General features: G+C 46.1%; 1 protein-coding gene across 2 annotated transcripts in view; it reads right to left on the bottom strand.

Moving 5' to 3' along the window:
- RORA (RAR related orphan receptor A) overlaps positions 1-21750 on the bottom strand; it is a 718773-nt gene that overhangs the window by 326493 nt on the left and 370530 nt on the right. Inside the window, exon 1 of one of the 2 annotated variants that reach the window (XM_045060706.1) lies at positions 17878-18879. The exons of the other annotated variant lie outside the window; for it this stretch is intronic. Within the exon in view, the coding sequence (XP_044916641.1) occupies positions 17878-17899 (22 nt within the window). The 5' untranslated portion in view covers positions 17900-18879. Of the gene's footprint in view, positions 1-17877; positions 18880-21750 lie in introns of those variants that run through there. 2 annotated transcript variants of the gene reach the window in all.

Below are 21750 nucleotides of genomic sequence, written 5' to 3'. Positions count from 1 at the left end.
CATGATGCTGATAACAAAACATTTACCGAGAGCTTACTATTTGGCAGGCACTGTTCCAGATACTTTCAGGCAATATGCCACTTTACCCTTGCAACGACTCTACGTGAGCAACGTTGTTATTAATCTCATTTAAATAAATGAGACTAGTGAGGCCAAAGAATTCAGGTGACTTGACAAAAGTCATATAATCGCTAATAAGTTTAGGATTGGAATCCAAGCAATCTGACTCCCAAGTCCCAAATTAAGAGCTCACTCAAAATTTGCTGAATAAATGAAGGCAATATGAGCAAGGGGTGAATTAGAAATATCCAAGAAGCATTGCATTTTGGATTTAGTCCAAATCCTGATTTCACTGCTGGAGAAACCAAGGGTCAGAGCGGTGAAACAAACCGTTTGAGGTAAAACAGTATGGTGGTTAGGGGCTCCCGCTGTGGAAGAGATGGCTGGGTCAGAATACAGCTCTGTCACCTGCTAAATCTGTGAATCTGGGCTAGCCACTCGGCCCCTTTCTTCCTCAGTTTCTTCATCTATAAAATGGGGATGATAATAGAATATATCTCACTGTTTCGTTGTAAGGATGCAATGAGACAATGCAGATTTCTCAAAACAGTGCCTGATATATGTAAATGCTCTTTGAATGTCAGCTATTGTCACTGTTGGTAGAATCATAGCACCTGGGGCTGACAACAGTCTTAGAAGTCATGAGTCCAGCTCTGATTTTATCGAGGAGGAAAGTGGGGTTCAGTTTCATATATACTTTCACAACTAGAATTTGATCATTTAGGTTTTTTTTTTAAAGTTTACTTATTTACCTTGAGAGAGACAGAGACAACACAAGTGAGGGAGGGGCTGAGAGAGAGGGAGAGAGAGAGAATCCCAAGCAGGCTCCACACTGCCAGCAGAGAGGCTGACGTGGGGCTCGAACCCACAAAGCTGTGAGATCATGACCTGAGCTGAAACCCAGAGTTGGACGCTCAAATGACTGAGCCATCCAAGCGCTCCAGAACTTGATCATTTCAAAGAGGCACGATGATCTCCTAGTTCAATGCTCTCATTTTGTAAATGAAGGACCGATAGCCCAAGGAGGTGGATGACATACCAAAATCTCTACCTCATCAGAGCCCGGTTGTGAGTAAGCCTGGGTCCCCTGACTCCAGCTGCACCGCCATCAACCCATTAGCCAGCCCATTCCCCACCACCCTCCTGCTCCAGGCTTCTCAGCTCAGGAACAGAAAGTCCAACTGGCCATGACTTGAGTTTATTAGAAACACTCCATGCTGGAGCTCAAATTCACAGCAAGTGAGCCCATAAAGATCCGGTTCTTTCATATGACAGGTGGGTAGAATTACAGCATCACATTGCAAGCGGGCATGTGTGAGGTCCACACTGGAAGACGGCAGAATTCCTTACCACTAGGCTGACTGGTGGGTGAGTGAGTCAGCATTTGTGTTGCAAACCACCCGAGGATATATACACTGCCAGTGCTCAGCAACCAACACCCACCCTCTCTGGTGCCATCTAGCATCAGTGTTCTTTATCCCCCATCTGCATTAGGTACCTCTGAAAATGCTGATGCCCAGGCACCAGCCCAGACCAACTATAACAGAATCTCTTGGGATGGGGTCAGGTATTCGTATTTTTTAAAGGCCTGCAAGTGATTCAAATGTATGATGAGCTAACCCATAAGGCAAGTGAAATGTCCTCCACTCAAAATAACCAGGGCAGTGGTTCTTTGAATGTACTCTCCAAACCAGCAGCTCCTGGGAACTGGTCAGAAATCCAAATTCTATATTAGGTATGCTCTACTGTTTTTTCTGACAGCACTCTATCGTTACTTTCCATCAACATTTAGCAAGATGTGAAATTATACATTCATAGAGTGTTATTTGCCTATGCCCCCACTACCCCAGAGGGGAGGCTTCATGAATAGAGAGTCTAACCAGGTCTGTTGTGTCACTCAGAACACTTGGTACACAGGGGACACTTAATAAATAATCGATCAAAATGGGGCACCTGAGTGGCTCAGTCGGTTAAGCATCTGACTTCAGCTCAAGTCATGATCTTACAGTTGGTGAGTTTGACCCCATATCAGGCTCTGCACTGACACAGAGCCTGGAGCTGTCTTCAGATTCTGTGTCTCCATCACTCTGCTCCTCCCCCACTTGCACTCTCTCTCTCTCTCTCTTTCAAAAATACATAAACATTAAAATAATTAAAAAAAACAGATCAAATGAATGAATGAGTGCATGTGTAGGTATGTGTAGGCAGGACATATATATTATTGCATTTTCCATTTTTCAGAATTCACCGCCAGAGTCCTCTAGAGACAGAACACAAACATACGTAATACATACTTTACCTCCCCTTGAAATAAGAAAGTTAAATTCAGCTCAGCGTAAGAGGTAAGCAGACAACTACCAGGAAAAGGAAAAGACGAAAAAATAATAAACAATGGCTACGGACAAGAAAAAAAACCCATGTAGTAACTTTGGCTAAAAGCATAGCTTTACCTAAAACACAACACCTTCTTTAGGTCGGATTCCTAAATATTTATTCAATGTAGCTAGGCGTGGCTAGTATATGAATAAGCCCTTTGTGAGCAACAATGAAGTTTAGGACATCGTTCATAGCTGTTAAGTTGTTGTGAAGACAGAGCTTCTGGTATGGAATTATAAGAAGGATAACATAAGTCAATAAGTGGTGAAGCATTATTTCCAGTATGCACGTCTGTTGAATGCTTACATACACGTGCCCTGGTCAGATCAGCAGCCCTCATTTAGGTTCACGGGAGATTCAAGGAAGCGATCCAGAGGGAGAACGCGTGACATGATGGGATAATGGGGGGGGGGGTGCTTTGTAGAAGAGGAAGAGGTCTGATACTTGGAAACATTTTTGACTCAGCTACGCTTTTGGAAATTAATAGAGTCAACATTTCTCCCTAGCTTTGTGTGGAGAACAGGCCTGATCTATGAAGTTAAGACAAACTTTGTTCTTGGATGTGATCTGGAGTTCACATGAAGAGAAACAATGCAAGTTTTAAATATAGTTTTGCTGACAGAAACCTACCATCTCTTTTCATAGACATCTTCCCTTGTAAACCGAATTCTAAAATGCCCGAAACTGGGATGTTACATTTAATCGTAGTATCCATGTTTCAAAACTTAGTGTACTAGTGGCCAGACCCCGTAGTGATGAAACCAGACTGGGTAGATTCAAATCTCAGCTTCTGTCATTCAATAGCTGTGGGACCTTGGACAAATTAAACAGCCTCCTTTGCCTCAGTGTCTCCATCTGTAACATGAGGCCAATAATGATCCTCTGTAGTATGATTGTTGCTCTGAAGATGAGGTGAACTAATGTACGCAAAGTTTCAGAACAGCGCCTGACACATAAGAAATGCTACAAAAGAGTGAGCCATCATCCTTTAGAAACCTCATCCAATCTCAAACCCATGCAATCCCTTGTTAAGATCTATTTGCTTATCCAAAAGACCACCCAGAATGAACTGCGACTCTGCTAAGAGACAGGACAGCAGCTGGCAAAGGACAAAATAATCTGATGCTTAGGAAAAAGATCACAGAGGTGACTTCAGAGGCGGAATATAAAACATCATAAATAAAGAGAGTCCAAACGGGGTAAAGTCGGACTGTGTAGCCAGAATTTCTGGAGTTGTCTAGGGCTGATATCTCAGGATTAACTCAGGTGATTAGAGCCTTGTTGTAAGGAAGGAAGGGTTACAGAGTTAATCCTAATTGGAATCAGTTGACTTCCCTCCTGTGCCATGGTAACGGGGATATTTGGCAGCCTTCCAAATTTCTGTGCCACTGTTAACAAGCAGAACTGGAAGAAAGCATAGTGGGGATACTTGCCACGATGCGTCACTGCTTCTAGCACACGCTTAGGTACATGTGTATCTTCACCACACAAACGCACAGAAGGCATTAATGCAATTATTGTATAGAAAAGTCAGGTCTGATAGAGTGGTAAAAATGATGTAGCTCTTCTGTAGAAGTCACTGTGACATTAATAACTATGTTCACTATTCATTAGAGACCAGAATTTGAACTATGGCAAACCTATCTCAGAGTCTCATTCAGGAGGCTTGCTTGAATCACTGAAGTTCCACAGGGGGGTTGATTCAAGGTGGCCTCATTTATAAGTCTCAAGGCTAAGTAATGGAGGCAACATGGTGAAATCCGAGCACAACACACAGTCAGCTCCTAGTAGGCCCGCTTCCTCCTCATACATCCTATTCTTGAAGCGGTGTGCTACTGCTCTCCCTCGAGTGCAAAGCACAGGCAGGGAGAAGGAGCAGACACTGCACAGCAGGGGCTTGACTTTTCCAGAATTTTCTCATCTATAAAAATCTGGGAATTGGATTAATTCTTAAGACGTTTCCACTCACAAAATTTGAATGTAAGATAATCTTTGATACACACAGCTTATGTGTAACTTAGATGATTCTTTTTTTCTTAGGTTTATTTATTTATTTCAGGGCGGGAGGAGGGGAGAAGCGGAGAGAAAAGACAGAGAATCCCAAGCAGGTTTAGCGCTGTCAGCAAAGAGCCGGATGCGGGGCTTCAACTCGCAAATCGTGAGCTCATGACCTGAGCCAAAATCAAGAGTCAGACGCTTAAACGACGGAGCCACACAGGCGCCCCAGAAAATACTCTTGAGAGTACCTTCTGCATCTGATCTGGTCAGTAGGTACCCAAGGACACCTTTTCAACTTGAGTCTCAGGTGCTAAAAACAGCCCCCACCCTTAGGGACAATTTCCAGCCTCACTGCTGACTTCCCTCAGCTCTGAGAGGGCGCTGGGCTATCACTGAGGACTATTCAGGGACTCGGGCAGACCAGCTGCTGCTATGCTGAGCCCTGCACCAGTTCTAGGCGCTACACTTTTTTTAAGCACTTGATTTAAATGAAGAAAGAAATTGGCTTATATTTTTAGCAGCTCCTGCTACTAAAACTCATTTGACAAAAGTGCCAAAGGGACAGTTAAGTCTGAGTATGATTTTTTTTTTCCCATGGAGGAGGAGGAGGGTATAATTTATCTGAAAATGACTGGTACTTTCCTGGCCTGGGGACATTATTCTACCTGCTCTCTTTTTTTTAAAGACATACTCTTTCTTTTTCTTCCCATCACATTTAAAACTTAAGATATTTACTGTCTTTAGCTTTAGTTCCCAAGCCCTAACGCAACCACAGAAAGGAAAAGGTGTTGTGCACTCTCAATTCAGAAACCCAGAAACTCCACAACCTTCAATTACATTTCAGAATTAAAGGCATCTCATTGGGCAGACCAACACCCTCCCCTTCTCCTGCCTGTGATACAGATAACATGTTAAGTACTTTGGAGAAGTAGAACATAAAGCCTAATTGGAAAACAATATTAATGCTGTGTTTATATGTACTGGGTGTGAGACTCAAAGTGTATGATTTTAGAGCGCCCCAAATCCCTTCTTCCCGAATGTTTCTCTTCTTGACTTGCCTTAAAATCTATGTGAGATCCTTCCCCCTACCCACCTCCCCCCCCCCCCTTATTAGAGCTATGGAGAGAAACACTGGAATGAAAAAAAAATCTTTTCTTCTTTTTCTTTTTTGAGAGTTAAGGCATCAGTCTATCAGAATCCTTGGCTAAAATGCCTGTTACTTATAAAAGTAACATTTTTAACCCAATAATACCTTGACATAAATGACTTCAAAAGGTGAGTGAGCTGGTAGAAATGGAGCCCGGAGAGCACGGCAGAGTTCAGGGGTTTAGGGCTGGTAAGAAAATATCTGGTTTATATAAAATCTAAAACGAACTCATTTGTTCATTTGCTATTTGGAAGCTTTCTCCCAGAAATGCGAATTATGAAGGGTGGTTATATTCCCAGAGGACAGGTTTAAAAAGTTATGTTTTAACCATCATTTACTTGAAGCATAGTCCTAAGGATATCCCCAAACCACCCTTTATGGCAAGGCTTCCATAGGAATGCGTGCTCAGGAACCAGCTTGGGGGTGAACATCCTTCTTCCTGCTGCAGTGATATGGGAATGTGGAGCTGCCTCGTGGGAGAGAAGGGGGTCTCTGAAGGAATGGGGTTTGGGAAGGAGCTGCCTGTGTTGGTCCCTGAGAACAAGGGACCATCTGCACAGGACCCGGGGGTTACCGTCTGCCTCACGATTGCTGCTTCCAGTCAGGATTCAGGACTATTCAGCGACTGCATTCTAGCTATTGCCTTATAAGCAGCCAGGTTCAGCTTGTTCATGTCCATAACCTCTGCTACAGTGGGTGCATGTATTAGGTGCTCACTGAGAACTAGACGAAGAAAGAAAGATTCACGTACATTTCAGAGGCAAATCAGTACTAACTATACAAGGCATTTCATGTAGAGGGTCCCTAGGGTGAAGGACAGGCAACACCAGGAGTGGTGGGGAAAGCGGGACAGACTGAAGAGGCTTCCTGAACAATGTTTGGAGGGGAGGGAACAGAGTTGGAGAAGCAGTGACAGGTGTGAGACTCACTTCCTCTCCCCTCTCGGCCTTGCCTTGGACCTGAGCCTGGAGCAGGAAGGGGAAGAGAGGCAGGCAGGGGAAGAAGGCGGTCCTGCCAAACTAGTGATCAGTTCCAGGTAAAGGAAGGTTTGGGTCGGGGCTCAGAGGGCATCAAGAGGCTCCCGGAAGGAAAGAGAGCCCGAGAGGAGGACTAAGGAAGGGAAGGTGGAGGAGACACTCTTTGGTGACTGTCAAGTCTGGGCTCAGCCACCACAATGGTCTATTCACTTCTAGGCACCTCCGGGCAGCTTCTGACTGAGGCGCATTGGGTGCAGCCACAGCCTCTGCACAGGGAATGGATGTACCCCTCACCCCGGCCCAGACCCGTGGGGATGTGGGGCCCTCGAAGAGAAAGCTCCAGGGAGGCACTGGGCAGAAACCACCTAGGGTATTTCTTAGGAAGAAAGGAATAAAAGCCAAGCCTTGGCTAATGGCTTCTCCAAGGACTACCACTTTGCATTTTCCTTCCCTCTCTTCTTCCTGATTCCCATTGATTTTGAGTCTCTCTCATGTTCAGACAACGTCTCACCACTAGTAGCTCTGCTAGTCTCTCTCAAACCTGTGTAAAGGTGCAGAATTCATTTGCATTCATTATGGTCTCAGGGCAGCTCATTTACTTTCATCTTACACTATCCAAAGAGTTACTCATTTACTTAGATCGCTTAAGGATTTCCAGGAGTCCTGCAAAAAAGACATCAGGAGTCCTCCTCCACACAGGACTTTGAGGAGAACTGCAAGCCCCACTAGGGGGAGGTAGTGTGTCCCAGAGAGTGAGAGAGACTGCCAGAGCATTTAGTAAGAATCTGCTAGGGAGGAGATGTCTTTTCCCTGGTCCGACCTGGTTCACGCCTCACCTTTGCTTACCTGGATTACTGCCAGTCTGGAGACACCATATGCCCCAGGGAGTTCTACAGCAGGAAGTGTTAGTCTCCCTTGGCATTTATTTATACCTTAGGGCTATTGGAATTCAGTGGGTCGCTGTTCCCTGGGGCACTAGCCTGTTAAACTCCTCTCTCACTGGAATGGAAGAGGCCTCTCTGCTTAGTTCCTGCATCAGTGTTGGGTGCGGGGGTGGGGGTGGACAGCGGGGGACAGAGGGCCTTTTCTACTTCCTGCTGGGTCCAATTCTGCCAAAAAAATACTGGTCTGTTCATGCCTGTAGCTTGAGTTCTTGTCCCACAGGAACCCTGCATGAACTAGGGAGAAGTTTTGCACATCTGGAGGCCTCCAGCTCTGACTCCTTCCAGAATCATCCATTCCCTAATCAGTACAGCCTCGCCAGGACAACACATGGAAAGAGATGGTCAATTCTTCCATTTGCCTTTGTCGTTTTATGAAGCAATCGACTGAAAGGGCAGAGCCCAGACAGTTGAGATTCCCATAAGGAGATGGGAGAAATCTCACAGGGTGCCAGAAAACCCCTAAAGGAAAGGTCAGACCTGGTGACCAACTCCTGCTTCTGTTCATCCACTGATTGATCCATCTACTAATTCATCTAATGAACACATACTTTATTCACAAGTCCCTAAGATAATTAACATATTGCCTTATTAGTATGAAAGTCTCCCCATTGTAGGGCAGGCTTCTTAAGGTTGGGACCCAGGCCTTACTCAGTTTAGCACTGTGCCTGGCACACAGTGGGAGCCCAATAAATAGATGATGAATGCATGAATGAACCACATAGATCTGAAGCTATCCTACTGAGCACTAGACTGTGTTAGAGCTCTTTCAAGGGTGAGGAGTCCCAATATTTGTCTTGGACTTTTGCAGAAAATGGTCTATTTTCATCAACATCATCACATAGTCACAAAAGGGCATTTCAGTCTATATTCTTCTAAAAGTAAATAACTTTCCATAATTATATGTGTAGTACATGTTTGCATTAAAATACAAGGAACAGTTGTTCATTTAGAAAATGTGGAAAAGATAGAGGGCTTTAAGCATAAAACCGTGGTCTATAATCTCACCAACACTGTTAACGTTTTGGAGAATTTCCTTCTAGTCTTTTTTCCATACACAGATTTACAAAATTGGAAACGTGCTGTAGATGCAGTCTGAGATCTTGATTCTTCCACTTAACATTATATCATGAGCATTTTACCACACCATTAAATATTCTTTGAAAATGTTATGCTTAATGGCTGCATAATATTACATTATAGCTCTTCAATTCTTAACTAATGCAGATTTATTGTCCTTAATAACTCCCTGAATCACTGCACAATCAAAATTGTTCCCAGGCTTCTGTAACCATCACAGTGGCTGATGCTGACTGAAAACCTTTACAAAATGACAAGTAAGTACTTCCAGGCAAGTAAAGCTGTTACAAGTGCGGTTGGATCTCATTTCAGCTTTTTCCCTCCTCAAAGTTACTAATTCATACAAGCATGCTAATGCCTTTGGAATGTTTATTCTCTTAAAGTTGGAAGCTCCAGGGTACACAAGAAAACAGGCATAGAGCGTGATGAGAAACACATGGCCAAAGTCTAGTTGATTCACGAAACACTTGAGATTCACTTGGGCAGGAGGGACCACGCCTCAGTTTAGGAACAGAGATATTTTAATTCCCCACAGTGAAATGATTTTGCTAAAAATAAAAAAATATATATCATAGGCCATCAAGAAGAGAAACAATAATTCAAAGTTGACACATGGTCACACGCTTGTATCATCAGTGTGGAGACTGGGAATACCCGGGAGGCTAGGATGATAGAGGAGGTGATGAAGGGTCTTTACCAGACTGGGATATGTTACATAAGTTGTGTCCTAGGCTCTCTTCTACTGAACAACTGATTTCCAAACACTGCCATATTCTCTCTCACTCCTTGGGTCCCTTCCTATCCCAATCCAGTCTTCTTGTCCTTGGAGCTGGAGTGTTTGATGAGATGAATTTCAAACTCTAACTGGGAGGGTTTTGTATGGAAACCGCACTCCAGCACAGCAAGAACAAGGCTGGAGAGCATGTCTGCCGGGGCAGAACTGACTACCTGTGCACACAGGTTCCCTCCTTCATGACACGTCAGCTGGACAGTCGACGCTATCTCCTAATAGTAGGTAGGGAGCAGGCAGCAGACCTTTGGAAGTTCATCTGGGGAGCACTGAACACAAAAGCTTGTTACCTTTTGTGAACACTGTTCTACCACCAAAAATATTTCTGTGTTATGGCGGAGATAGCTAGTTATGGCCCAGTATCTCTTACCCCCTTCTTCCATAGGAAGATTTTAGCTGGGCACATGGCCACCCAGAATAAAGACTACATTTTCCAGCCTCACTTGCAGCCAGGTGTGACCATGTGACTAAGTTCTATCAAACTGGATAGAACTACAAGTGAAACATACAACTTTCAGGTGCGGCCCTACAACTAGCACGACAACTAGCATGACAACCCCCTCATTTGCCAGGGACTTTCCTGATTTTAGCATTGAAAGTTTCACGTCCTGGAAAATCCCCTAGTACTGGGCAAAAATGGAATGTTTGGTCACTCTCTTTCCACCACCTCTCTCTTCAGCCTATTTCCTGGAATATGGACAAGATGGTGAGCCACCTTGGGGATGCGGGTGAAGGAAAGCCCAGGATTGGCAGGAGAAGCCTGGGTCCATGCCAAATTCGTGTAGCTCAGCTGCCACATCAGCCCAGACTTCTACGTGAAAGATAAATCGGTTCTATCTTGTCAAAGGTCTCTTCTTTCTCTCCAGCTAACCTAACTGACCAAGCCCCATCTCTTTTACCACCATGATTTTTTGGCTACCATAATAATTTTGGCCATTTTGTGGAACCTGGCAACACCGGTCTTAACCATGCATTTGATATTTAATCACAGACTTCTTTACATAGTCATTTGTCTTATTACATGCTTACGCCTCATCTCCTGGGAAGATTCTTTAAGATCCAGGGACGCAGTAGAGTATGGGTGAGAGGACAGGGCTTAGAGTTTAGCAGATTTGGGTTCGAGTCTGGATTTCAGCACTTGCTGCCTGCATGATTTTGAGTGACAGTTTTGTCATTTATGAGGTAGAAGTGATTATAATCCTTCCTCTGCACACTGCACTGTGTTGTTTTGAGTTTAGATATTACGGGAATACTTCATCAGCCATCAGTGCACTATAACCATGTTAACTATTCTTGAGAATCAGTCCTCTCTCTAATATTCACCGGATATCGTTAGCAGGCTCACCACAGTTCCAGGGACATAGTGAATGCCAGCTCTGTGAATCTTTGTAGAATAAATAAAGGAGAGGACAAAAAAGGTAAAAATAACAGTTCCTTAAATATTATGAAATTGCAAAGAAGAAGGCTCTGCCTGGACATCTGCACCTTCAAATACAAAGCAGGCATGAAACACGGGGCAGATAACAAAATAAGGCCTCAGATACAAGTTTTCATTCATGAGGGGTTTTTCAGAGCCACGTTACCAATTAATTCTTGGCAATAAAATCTAAGTCAGCAATGCTGGAGATAGGAGGTTCGATCCTAGGGACAGCGGCACCACCCTTCACAGCCTCAACGCTATGTGTTCTGTACCTCAACACGAATATGAGGAAAAATAAAAAAGGCTCCAGATATAGTTTATGTCTGGAAAGAAATGGCTTCTACTCAGCAAGCTGCTAAGAGAGTTGCTATTTTCAGGCGCTCTATAGCTTAGCAGATTACCAAGGTGATGACATTAAGTTTAAGACTCCCTATTAACGGAAGGATAAATGTGACTAATTCAGGGAGGCCACTTAAGCAAACACCAACTGAAGGATAAAAATCGCCATGAAGCCCATGGGGGAAGAACAGAGACGCAGCTTTCCCCAACAGCTCAGACGATGGACCTGACCCAATCACACACATGGAGCTCCTGCAGGTTTGTCGAGAGAAAACCATTTTGTTCGCACCCTTTTCAGACAGCTCCTACTCCACAAGACTGTGAGCTAGCCCCCAAGCAGCAAGGTCCCCAACTTGTCCCCCTTTCCCCCTAGCACCTCATGATGGTGTTATTTTCCCTCAGGACCCTTACCTTGCAGGATATTTCCCCCCCAAAGAGTTATCTTTGTACTCAGAATAGGAGCCAACCAATTTAGCACCACCGAGCTACAAAGGACTGACAGTTTTCCTAGAAAGATTTACGATTTCAAAGGGGTGGGAGGCCTTAAACTCAGGAAGCGGATTTGTCATTGTAGACCTCAACTGTGTCTATGTGGCCAGGGTGGGAGTAGGGCTCTAAGGCCAGGTGGTTTTGGAGGGAGAGAGAACCCCACCATCTTCTGAATAACACCATTTGGCTGCTGTATTGCTGCCTTTCCACAAAGTGGGACCAGAACACTGCACACAAATTGCTCTGATCAAATCAAGGGGCCCTAAAGGAGATCAGGCTTGGCTTAAAAGCTCTTGGGCTATGAGTTAATAAGAATTTTAATAAAAATGGAAAGTATAGCTCTGGGCCGTGCTACAATATCTCTTCGGGTTGCTGGTATTCTATCAGTCAATCAGATAATCTTTCTGACGTTCGTAAAGTGGAGAGGGTAAGCAAAACTGCGGGCCAAAGAAGGTTTCAAAAACATAACCTGCACAAAGACCATCTGCTCTCTGAATGGCCCTCCAGGGACCTGAGACATACCTGAAAGTGAAGTCTTCCCTGCAAGATAAGACACCAATCAAACAGCCTGGGCCCAACACACTTCACATAACAGAACAATTTCCAGGAGCACTTGGGTGGCTCAGTGGTTGAACATCTAAATCTTGATTTTGGCTCAGGTCATGATCCCAGGGGCATGGGATCAAGCCCCAAGTCGGGCTTCCGTGCTGACAGTAGAGCTTGCTTAAGATTCTCGATCTCCCTGTGCCCCTCTCCCCCACTGGCACACTCTCTCCCTCTCTAAAAAAAAAAAAGATCCCAAAAATCCATACACAATTCATTGTCATGACAATCTGTAGAAGACTACCTGTGATGACCGCACCCCCCCAACCCCCCCGCAAACTCTGACAGATGAGGAGCCTGTGGGTCAGAGAGGTGGTGACGGGGGGACCTGATCCCAGGTCTTCTGACTCTTCTGTCCTTCCACAAGTTTGTCAGTAGCTTACTTCCACTTTAAACTCAAACTTCCTCTTTAATCATTATGATGCTCTGATTCAGTTTACTATCCTCAGATACAACCTAGAAGATGGCTGGTCTGCATCATCTGATTCACCTCCAAAGGTAGGAAAAATCACTGACCCTTTTATTTTACCTCCAAACTGCCATTGAGATGAAAACTTACTATCAGTTTAAAAGCAAACAGCCTCCCTGCTATTTATCTATTTTTGTCTAAAGGACTATCAAGTTCTGTGGTGTTCAAGGCACAGTTCAATACCTAGGGTGCTGCTCAATCACTTATTACTCCATTACACCAACCTCTTTTAATATGCCCATCAATAGGTATGTTTCTCATGGTTAAACATGGGTCCTAACAGTTGATAGGCAGGATTGGCTTATGTTTTTCTTGTTTTTTGTTTGTTTGTTTTTTAATAAATGGCATTCAGCTGAAAATACAGGTGACATGGTGTGATAGTTGTTTACCCAGAACATGTGGGAACAAATGCCAGCCCATGGGAAGGCACATTCCTGTAGAGAACTACCAGCAGGCTTCAAACACCACTTAAAAGTTTGCACTGGTTCATTCTGTTTTCTGTGCCGAAGGACAGAGGAGACAAAACAGAGAAACTTCATTCTTGCTCTTGGTGTTTCACACACTGGTAATGACATCATGAGGAGACTTGAAAGTTTACACTAGCTGTCCTGACCATTCTCTCTTCATCTTTGCCACATGCTCCCCCAGCCCCTGATGATAGTCCCACAGGTTTCTTTCATCAGCAGGCTGGTAGGTCCAAACTCCACACTCTTCCTAGGCAATCGATAACCTCCCAGTGTCCATCTCTAGACCAGAGCTCTCTTCCCAGTTTTAGACTCACTCTCCTTTGGTTCCCTGAACATTTCTACCCCCATGTCCAGTGGGGACTCCAGATGCAGCATTTTGAGAACCAAATCTGTGGCCTTTTTGCCTAATCTACTGCCTCCTGGGTTCTCCATTTAGCTGGAAACTCCCCCATCCAACCACAACAGAAAAGCTGGGACTCTTTTTGTATCCCATCCTGTTTGTCATCACTCAGGTTCATTGGTTGCTATGTCCTTAAGGGTGTATCTCTGAAAGACTCCTCAGAGACTCTCCTCCTCCCCTCGCCTCCCAGCCCCACTGCCCTAGGCCATGCCTTCCCATGTCATTCATCTAGTCTAAACCTCAAAACCTTGGAAACGCTGCAGCCAGTGATGCTTCTAAAGGTAAATCTGACCTACTGAAGAAATCCTTCAATGGCCCCCTGTGCTCATGACCAAGTACAAAATCTTTACCTTGACTTTTAAAGCCCTCTATCACCTTGTCTTTGCCCCTTCCCCAGGCTCCCTGAATGGGCTTGGAAGGGACTTGGAACTTTAGAGGCAGATCCCAGGCCAGAGCCCAGCAATCTTATTTGTCCATCTTGAATTCTTGTCACAAAAACCACACCTTTCTATCCTGTATTTCCTATTTATTGGCCAATGGGTGGAAATAGGAAAACAAAATGACCAGGAAAAAAAAAATGAGGCCTGTCTGATTGAGGTGATTCCAGATGTGCACTGAAGCTTGGCTCACACGAGCTTCTCTCCAGGTGGGGCTCTAGAATTATGCAACGGCGAGGATGCACGTATATCAGTCAATGGGTACTACACACTGCCAACCCCATCCTTCCTTGCACACGTCAACACAGGCTTGGTAGCAGGTACTGCAAGTTGAACATGTGAAAAACGAAGCAAGAAAACAGTGACCTCATTACCTGTCTGGAATGTAGAGACAGTGGGGAGCCTGTCTGGAGGTAGAGGTACACCCACTTTATATCCTATCTAATGCTGGCCGGTAACCTTGGCCTTGGTTTCCATGTTGACCACAGAGTTAGGAAAAGCGCATGCACCATTTACTTCTCTAAAGAGCTAACTGGAGGTATAGCATTCGCTGTATCTATTAGCTTTGAAATCACAGAAGGCCCTACCAAACGAGTTAGCTTCTGATGGTCTCCTCTCATGATGCCCCAAACTGGGATATCTGGAAACCTTTGGAAGCAACTAGCTGTTCACTTTGTATGCAAGCATTTGGCATTGTGAAGTTACACCCCGAAGGAAAGGGATATCTCCCTCCTCTTTGTGCCCTTTGGGTTGGCACGGGAAATGTCTATGAACACTCCAGAAGGGATCTTATGAACAAATAACACAGGCCATAGAACATGAGGTGGAGCACAGTTGATGCTCCAAATTTTTTTAAGATTTGGCTTCCCAGCCCTTCTCTAAATAGAGATTTTGTTATCATTGCTTATGATCATCGTTGATATACACTCGAGTCTTCACATGCTATTGGATGATCTGGATTCAATGTCTGCCTGTCTCCTCTGACACCATCTGTCTCCCCAGCACATGCTCCAATGGAACCACGCGCCACAGTTTGAGTAATCTGCTGGTAACTCTAGAAAACAGGTGCAATTTTCATTCCCATCAGCTTGGGCCAGATCCCTACCTGCTGATTTAAGCCTGGTCTGGCCTGTAGAGTCCTGGACCCTCATCCTGCTTTTAACACTGAACACAAGCTGACCTACACAGGGTCTAGGTGTGGGACTTTACCCTGGCTGTGACAGCACAGCACCAAACATCGAGAACATCATGAAAAAAAGAGAAAGCTCTCCAGCTGTATCCAAACATCCAGAAGTCTGGCATGGGGAAGAGGGAACATCTTGGCACCTGCCCCATCAACCAGGGTGTGCTGTCCAAGCAGAAAGGCAGCAGGTCCCAGGGCCTGGCTGACCAGTGCCCTGGGTTGGCCATGGAGAGAATAGCCTGTGGCGTACCTTGTCTGTGCAGGATGAAATCTGGCCTGAAGACTACAGACCTAAGGCCCATCCTTCTGGAGGTTTCCTTTAGAAAAGAAGCATGAGGCCAAGTGAAGGGGGGAAACAACAGTGTGTTCATAAATAACCTCACCCACACCAGATAACAACAGCCTCATACTTGCAGGTGTCAAAACTGTGGCCAGGTCAAGATTTCCCTCTTTGCTTTCAGTTCCCAGAGAACACGATTTAACCAAAACCACATTAAAAAAACTCAGTGTCTTCTGGTTCTAATTCAGTTCCCCCAGACAATTTTCTTCTTTTTCTTATAACAGGGCATTTGGAGCCCCACCTGACTGATCATCCTTGAAAACATTCATTCAACACATATTAAGGGCTTGTGTTATTGGGCACTGTCAGCACAGTGTGCCCTACCTTTAATGAACATAATGACAGTAAGACTGAGCAATCAGTATATTAACAACAATGATAATAACAGTTGCTAATATGTATTGGCCCTTTATGTGCCCCACTGAAAAATCTCTTTAGTTGTATTTAAAAAAAAATTTTTTTTCAACGTTTATTTTTTTGGGGGGGACAGAGAGAGACAGAGCATGAACGGGGGAGGGGCAGAGAGAGAGGGAGACACAGAATCAGAAACAGGCTCCAGGCTCCGAGCCATCAGCCCAGAGCCTGACGCGGGGCTCGAACTCACAGACCGCGAGATCGTGACCTGGCTGAAGTCGGACGCTTAACTGACTGCGCCACCCAGGCACCCCTCTTTAGTTGTATTTTTAACTTAATTTATCAAGCCACCCTAAACATAAATACCATGATTATCTCATCGGGAGCTCCGAGAGATTAAGTGACCCAAAGCCACACAGCTAATAGACAGTGGAGCCCAAATCTGAATCCAATCCGCTGGGCTTTTGAGATCGTACATTTACGCACCATATTATATCCTCACACCTCCGCACAGTACATGTGGCAGAGGGAACCCTGGGTCTATACAGTGATCTCACAATTCCGGGGAGCACTGTTCATGGTATTCCATGAGATTGGTACCCGTGGGAGCGCAGCTCCATAGGATATAAGGAAAAGTATGGCTCCTGCCCTGGTGAGATAAAGTGACCTTGTCCTGGGCTCTTAGAGGCAGTAGAAGTATAGGTAGAAAAAATCTCGTACAGGGACGGCTATGTGTGTGTCTGTATCACTGGTAGCGGCTTATACAGACGCTGGCAACCAGGAGGCACTATGACAATTTTGCTGCCTGCCTGATTGAAGGAAAACATTTTAGAAGGTAAATAAAGAAGGAAGATTCCCAAACTGGAAGAAGATGAACTAAGAGTCTGTCGTGCTTAGCAGGCTGGAGCAGGGTCAAGCAGGAGAGTCCTCCCTGTGGGAGGACCATCTATGGTACATGAGCTACGACAGTGAGAAGGGAGCTGAGTGTGCCGAGCTGGCCCTGAGATGGTTCCAGTAGGTAGAGGAAGGCCTGAGTCTGTAGCAGCAGTTAGAACTGCTTCCAGAGTGAACTCTACTCGCTGGGGACTGACTACTGCCATAACATGGGGAGGGGGGGGGGTTGGTTTCTTTGTGGGACATTCAAGCCTAAGAGAGCCTACTCGTAATGGGAAGAAGGAGGTGCCTGTTTCTGCGACTCACTGGCTCCGGGTGACTTGTCCTCTCATCTGTGTGTCCTCAGAATCTGTCCCAGAGGGCTCTGCAGCATCCCTGGAGGGCACTGAGGGCCTGGCATGGAGCTGGGTGAACACGACATCTCCTGGGTCCTCAGGCTGGATTTGGTCCAGGGCTACCTCTGCAGAGCCAATCTCTCTGCGCTTCACCAAGAAGTGTCTGAACACTGAATGCAGAGCCAATGACACCTCGAATCCTGTTGTAGCTCTAAACTGCAGCGGGGCTTGACCTGGGGAAAGTTAGTTCAGCCTCAGGGTTCCCATTAGGAAGAACATCATGACAGCTAGATGTTTGCTAAGCTGTTTTCTTCTCTCTAAAGGGACCCTGCACGTGTCCAGCCACTGCCAGACTGGCAGAGGAGAGAGATGGGAAGGAGCTCTGGGTTAACCAGCACACTTGTCACCCAGCCCCCCTCTCTCCTTGTCCCAAGAACGAGTGGGTCTAGATTCTGATCTGTGACAAAGAAAGGATGTGCTCATTATCCCCTAAAGCCTGCATCCGTGGCCTGCAGCACGCCCGACAAAGCAGTCTGCCTTTTTGCACTGTGGTAACTGCCCTTGAAGCCTGACTGGCTGGAGCCCAGTTGATGGTTTTTTGAAAGCTGTTACCCCCAAAAAAGCAACGCTGAGTTAGGTGTAGAGATAATGATCTCTGCGCTGTCACACCACACAGGGAGGGAGGGTGGCGATAATACCACCTTCTTCCTCGACAACAATAACTTACGGAAGCCAGAGAAATTTGGGCATTGAGAATAAAAACATTCACTGCACTTACCAAGTGTTGAGTGACTCTCCATTAGCACTGTCAGCAGAGACCTGCAGGAAACAACTTTGCCTTGTTTTCTCCCTATGCCACCCAGCAGCTGACAACAACTGCCCAGAGACAACACTTGGAAACAACACTTGCCCGGAGACTCCAAACATTCTGCGGTGGCTGGGAACGCTCTCACGGGCCTCAGGCACTGCAAGGTATCCTCACAGACCTCTTGCGTTCTGAAACCCAAGAGGAATCTAGGGCTGAGTGATTCTGTGCGACTAGAGAGAAAGAAAGAGGAAGCAAAGCCACAAGCTGGATGGTTCTGTGGCAGCCGCCACGACCACCATCCGACCAGCAGGTCACCTGGCGATGGGTTCTCTCTCTCCCTTTCTGTTGCTCTTGCTTGCTTTCCCTCCCTCTCATCCTTTCCTGGGACTTTTACTGCTTCTGGAGAAGAAGGCAACTGCCCTTGCTTCTGCCATTACAAAGAAAAGGAAGATGAAAAATACCATTGAGAAATACCCCACTGTTATTCTGGAAGTTAGAAAAGAGGTCAAAGAACCTGCTTTTTCTGTCCCTTTGGGAGGGATGCTTCCCTAAGGAAGGGGGTAGGTGGGAAATAATAGAATTCCAAGGCCACAAGTTGCCATTGGGGGACCGACACCACCACGCCCATCCCTGTGTTGTCAGTCATCTTATTCCTCATTCTCTGCTTCCCGACAACGTTGCTCTCGTTTTCATCTCCTCTTTCCTTTGGTCATTCCTGTTTCAGTTCATTTTTCCTCACGAGGAAAGGATAGACCATGTAAAACCATCTCGAACCCTTTGCGCCCAAAGCATGACACAAAACGTACAACCAATCAATGTGCCCCAAACCACGGTGTTGGGACCTGGGTCAACGGTCACCCCCACGCCCAGGACAGAGAACACTCACACCCCAGTCTGGGTTGATGCCATTTTTGGTACATCCTCCTTCATTTTCCTCTACTGCCTCTCAGCCCAGGGCCCAACTCATCCTCCTCAGCCATCTTCCTTTTTTTTTTTTTTTTTTAACTTTTTTTTTTTTCAACGTTTTTATTTATTTTTGGGACGGAGAGAGACAGAGCATGAATGGGGGAGGGGCAGAGAGAGAGGGAGACACAGAATTGGAAACAGGCTCCAGGCTCTGAGCCATCAGCCCAGAGCCTGACGCGGGGCTCGAACTCACGGACCGCGAGATCGTGACCTGGCTGAAGTCGGACGCTTAACCGACTGCGCCACCCAGGCGCCCCGCCATCTTCCTTTTTAAAGGTCTTGATTCTGTTTTTCCATTCCATTCCCTTTGCTACCTCCCTGGGCCCTCATCCATTTTGCTTGGACACCAATGGAGCCTGAGCAGGGTCCAACATTCCTTCTTGCTTCCGGTGCACCCCAAATTGATGACAGGTGGAGATTTCCCCAAACATCAATTTCTTTGATGTCATTCCCTGCTGGAGTATCTTCAATGGCTGCCCATGGGCTGAAGGACAACATCTAAATCCCTTGCCTTGGCAGAAAGGAGCCTCTATGTTCCGGCCCTAACTTACTTTTCTAGACCTTAATAATACTAGTTTTTTTTTAAAGCTACCACTTATGGGGCACTTACTACATGCCGGGCACAGCACTAAGACTTCATCTGAGTCTGTTCTTCTGAGAGTCATACAAAGTCCTGTTACCTGCCCTTCGGAGATGAGAAAATGAGGCCCACAGAGATGAAGTGACCATGAAAAGCTGTATGCTGAGTCAGTGGGCCCAGCACGTGAACCCATGTCATTTGTTATGATACCAAAACCTGTGGTCAGGATGGTAACAGGTGCCCTGTGCTGCAGCCAGACCATCCTGGGCTCTGCCATCTACATATGCTTTGGCGGCCATGGATCACCTCCGCTGAAACCCAACTGAGGACCATGTGCAGAGGAGCCCTCAATGCATATGACTTGAGAATGCTCAGCCTCCAGAGTAGAAAACAGGGTGACAAACATGACACGCAGCCTGGGAGGCACTGAGTGGCCAGGCAGTGGAAGCAGGCCACAGCATCTGCCGGGTGAGGGCAGTGGTGGTGGGGCTGGAGCTGGTTGGATCTATCTGAGCCAGAGGACAACTGCGTGCTGTAGCCCCCTCCGCCTCACTCCACCCTCCTTTTCTACCCACTGCTGCTGTGTGGCTCCCAGAGCCCCCTTCCCAGGGGGCATTCTCCGAACCTCCACACCCAAGGACGACTCAGGTAGGAAGCTGGGTTCTGCCTCCCTCTTTCTCCAGCTGTTTTGCTGCTAGGAGATGGAGGAAGGGGCATCCTCACTGGGCCTCCGGGTGATTCTTCTTCCCTCGTCCAAGGCACAAAACTCCCAGAGCCCCTATGTTAACATGAAATGCTTCTGGTCAGACTCTTCCATCATAGAACACTCTGAGTTCCTAAAAGTTAAAGAGGTAAGGCAGAATCAGACACAGAAGGAAGCCATGGAGGCCAGCCCCTCCATGAGCAGGTGAGTTCACCGGAGCCTGGACAAAAAGTACTTGTCCAAGGTCATTCAGCCTGAGAGTGGCAGAGGCCAGGCAAGGCCACAAGTTCTAAGTCTCCCAGGCACAGAGCTCTTTGCCTAGCCTGGAAACAATGTACTGCCACCACCCAAACCAATGCCTGCTTCTACTGTCCCTATGGAGGTCATGGTTAAGCGTCCATTGGCTTCCCAAGAGCCACATGAGCTATAAAAGCAATTCTTCCCATGTGTCTTTCAAGGTGTCAGCAGAAGTCAAGGACACTTTGAGGATTCACACTCTGACCACAGCAAGCCAGGTACTAGGAGGGTTAAATCACTTGTGAAAGGAAAGCCACAGGCTGAGTCAGAACCAGGGAGAGACTGGCAGGCACAGCCCTGTCTGGCTGGGGAAGGCCAAGGTCTTCATTTTGGCAAGGACCCGTAAGGTGTCCTCCTGTCCTCCCGGGGGGGTCTGGTGCACTCATTGGGTTTAAATCTTAAGGCGAAAGATCCTAGGACACTAAGTGCTAAAAGTGCTTACAGCTGAAGATCCCAGGATGCTATCCCCGGTGCTAAACATCCCAGGACAATGCACAGAGCCCTCCTCTAGCTGGGTCAGCCCACCTTTCTCCAGCCTCACCTTTGTATACCTGCTCTGCTCAAGCCATACTAAACATAGCCCACATGTCCCTATCTTCCTTATCTCTTTTGCTATTCCCTCTGCTGGGAATACTTTTTACCTTTTTAACTGGAATACTTGTACTTGACTTTAAATATGGATTTTAAATGTCTTCTTTTCATAACCTCCCCTGGCTCTTCCTTTCTAGTCCCCCTTGTCTGTCTTCCTTCAGAACTGCATTTATGGCACCTCTCGGCCCTTTCTGGGTTAAATCCTAGCTATTTGTTAACATGCTTTCTCTCAATGGCTATGGTGAAAATCTCTCAAGGACACTGGCTCAATCATATTCATCTTTGTCCCCTAAGTAGTTGGGTCAGTTCCTGACACATAGAGGGAAAAAGAGAATTCCCTGCTTAAATTAAATAGAAATACGTCTGCTTAAGGAAAACTTTGCTCCAAATTCCCAAGTGAAAAGCCAATAAAGGTTTTCTTTTCTAAGAGTAGAGCAAAGGCCTCATTATAGATGAATGGCAAGGTATCATTTTACAAGCTGCTGCCACGAGCAAACCTCCACACACGCCTAAACGCACATGTGTGTGCATGCACACACACATAAAAGCTGGAAGGAGGTGGATGCTCTCTGGCAAGGTGCAACAAAGAAGATAAGATCACCCTGCTGCAAAAGAAGGTAAGGCACGTGACCATGTGGGTAACCCCAGGCATAAACGACACCCTCAGCAAGGCCCAGCTTAAATCTAACCACATCATCTTTTCATG

This window comes from Felis catus, chromosome B3 (assembly GCF_018350175.1).
Source record: "Felis catus isolate Fca126 chromosome B3, F.catus_Fca126_mat1.0, whole genome shotgun sequence".
Lineage (NCBI taxonomy): Eukaryota > Metazoa > Chordata > Mammalia > Carnivora > Felidae > Felis > Felis catus.
The sequence above is the reverse complement of the archived record's forward strand: the minus strand, read 5'-3'. Positions and strand labels throughout refer to the sequence as shown.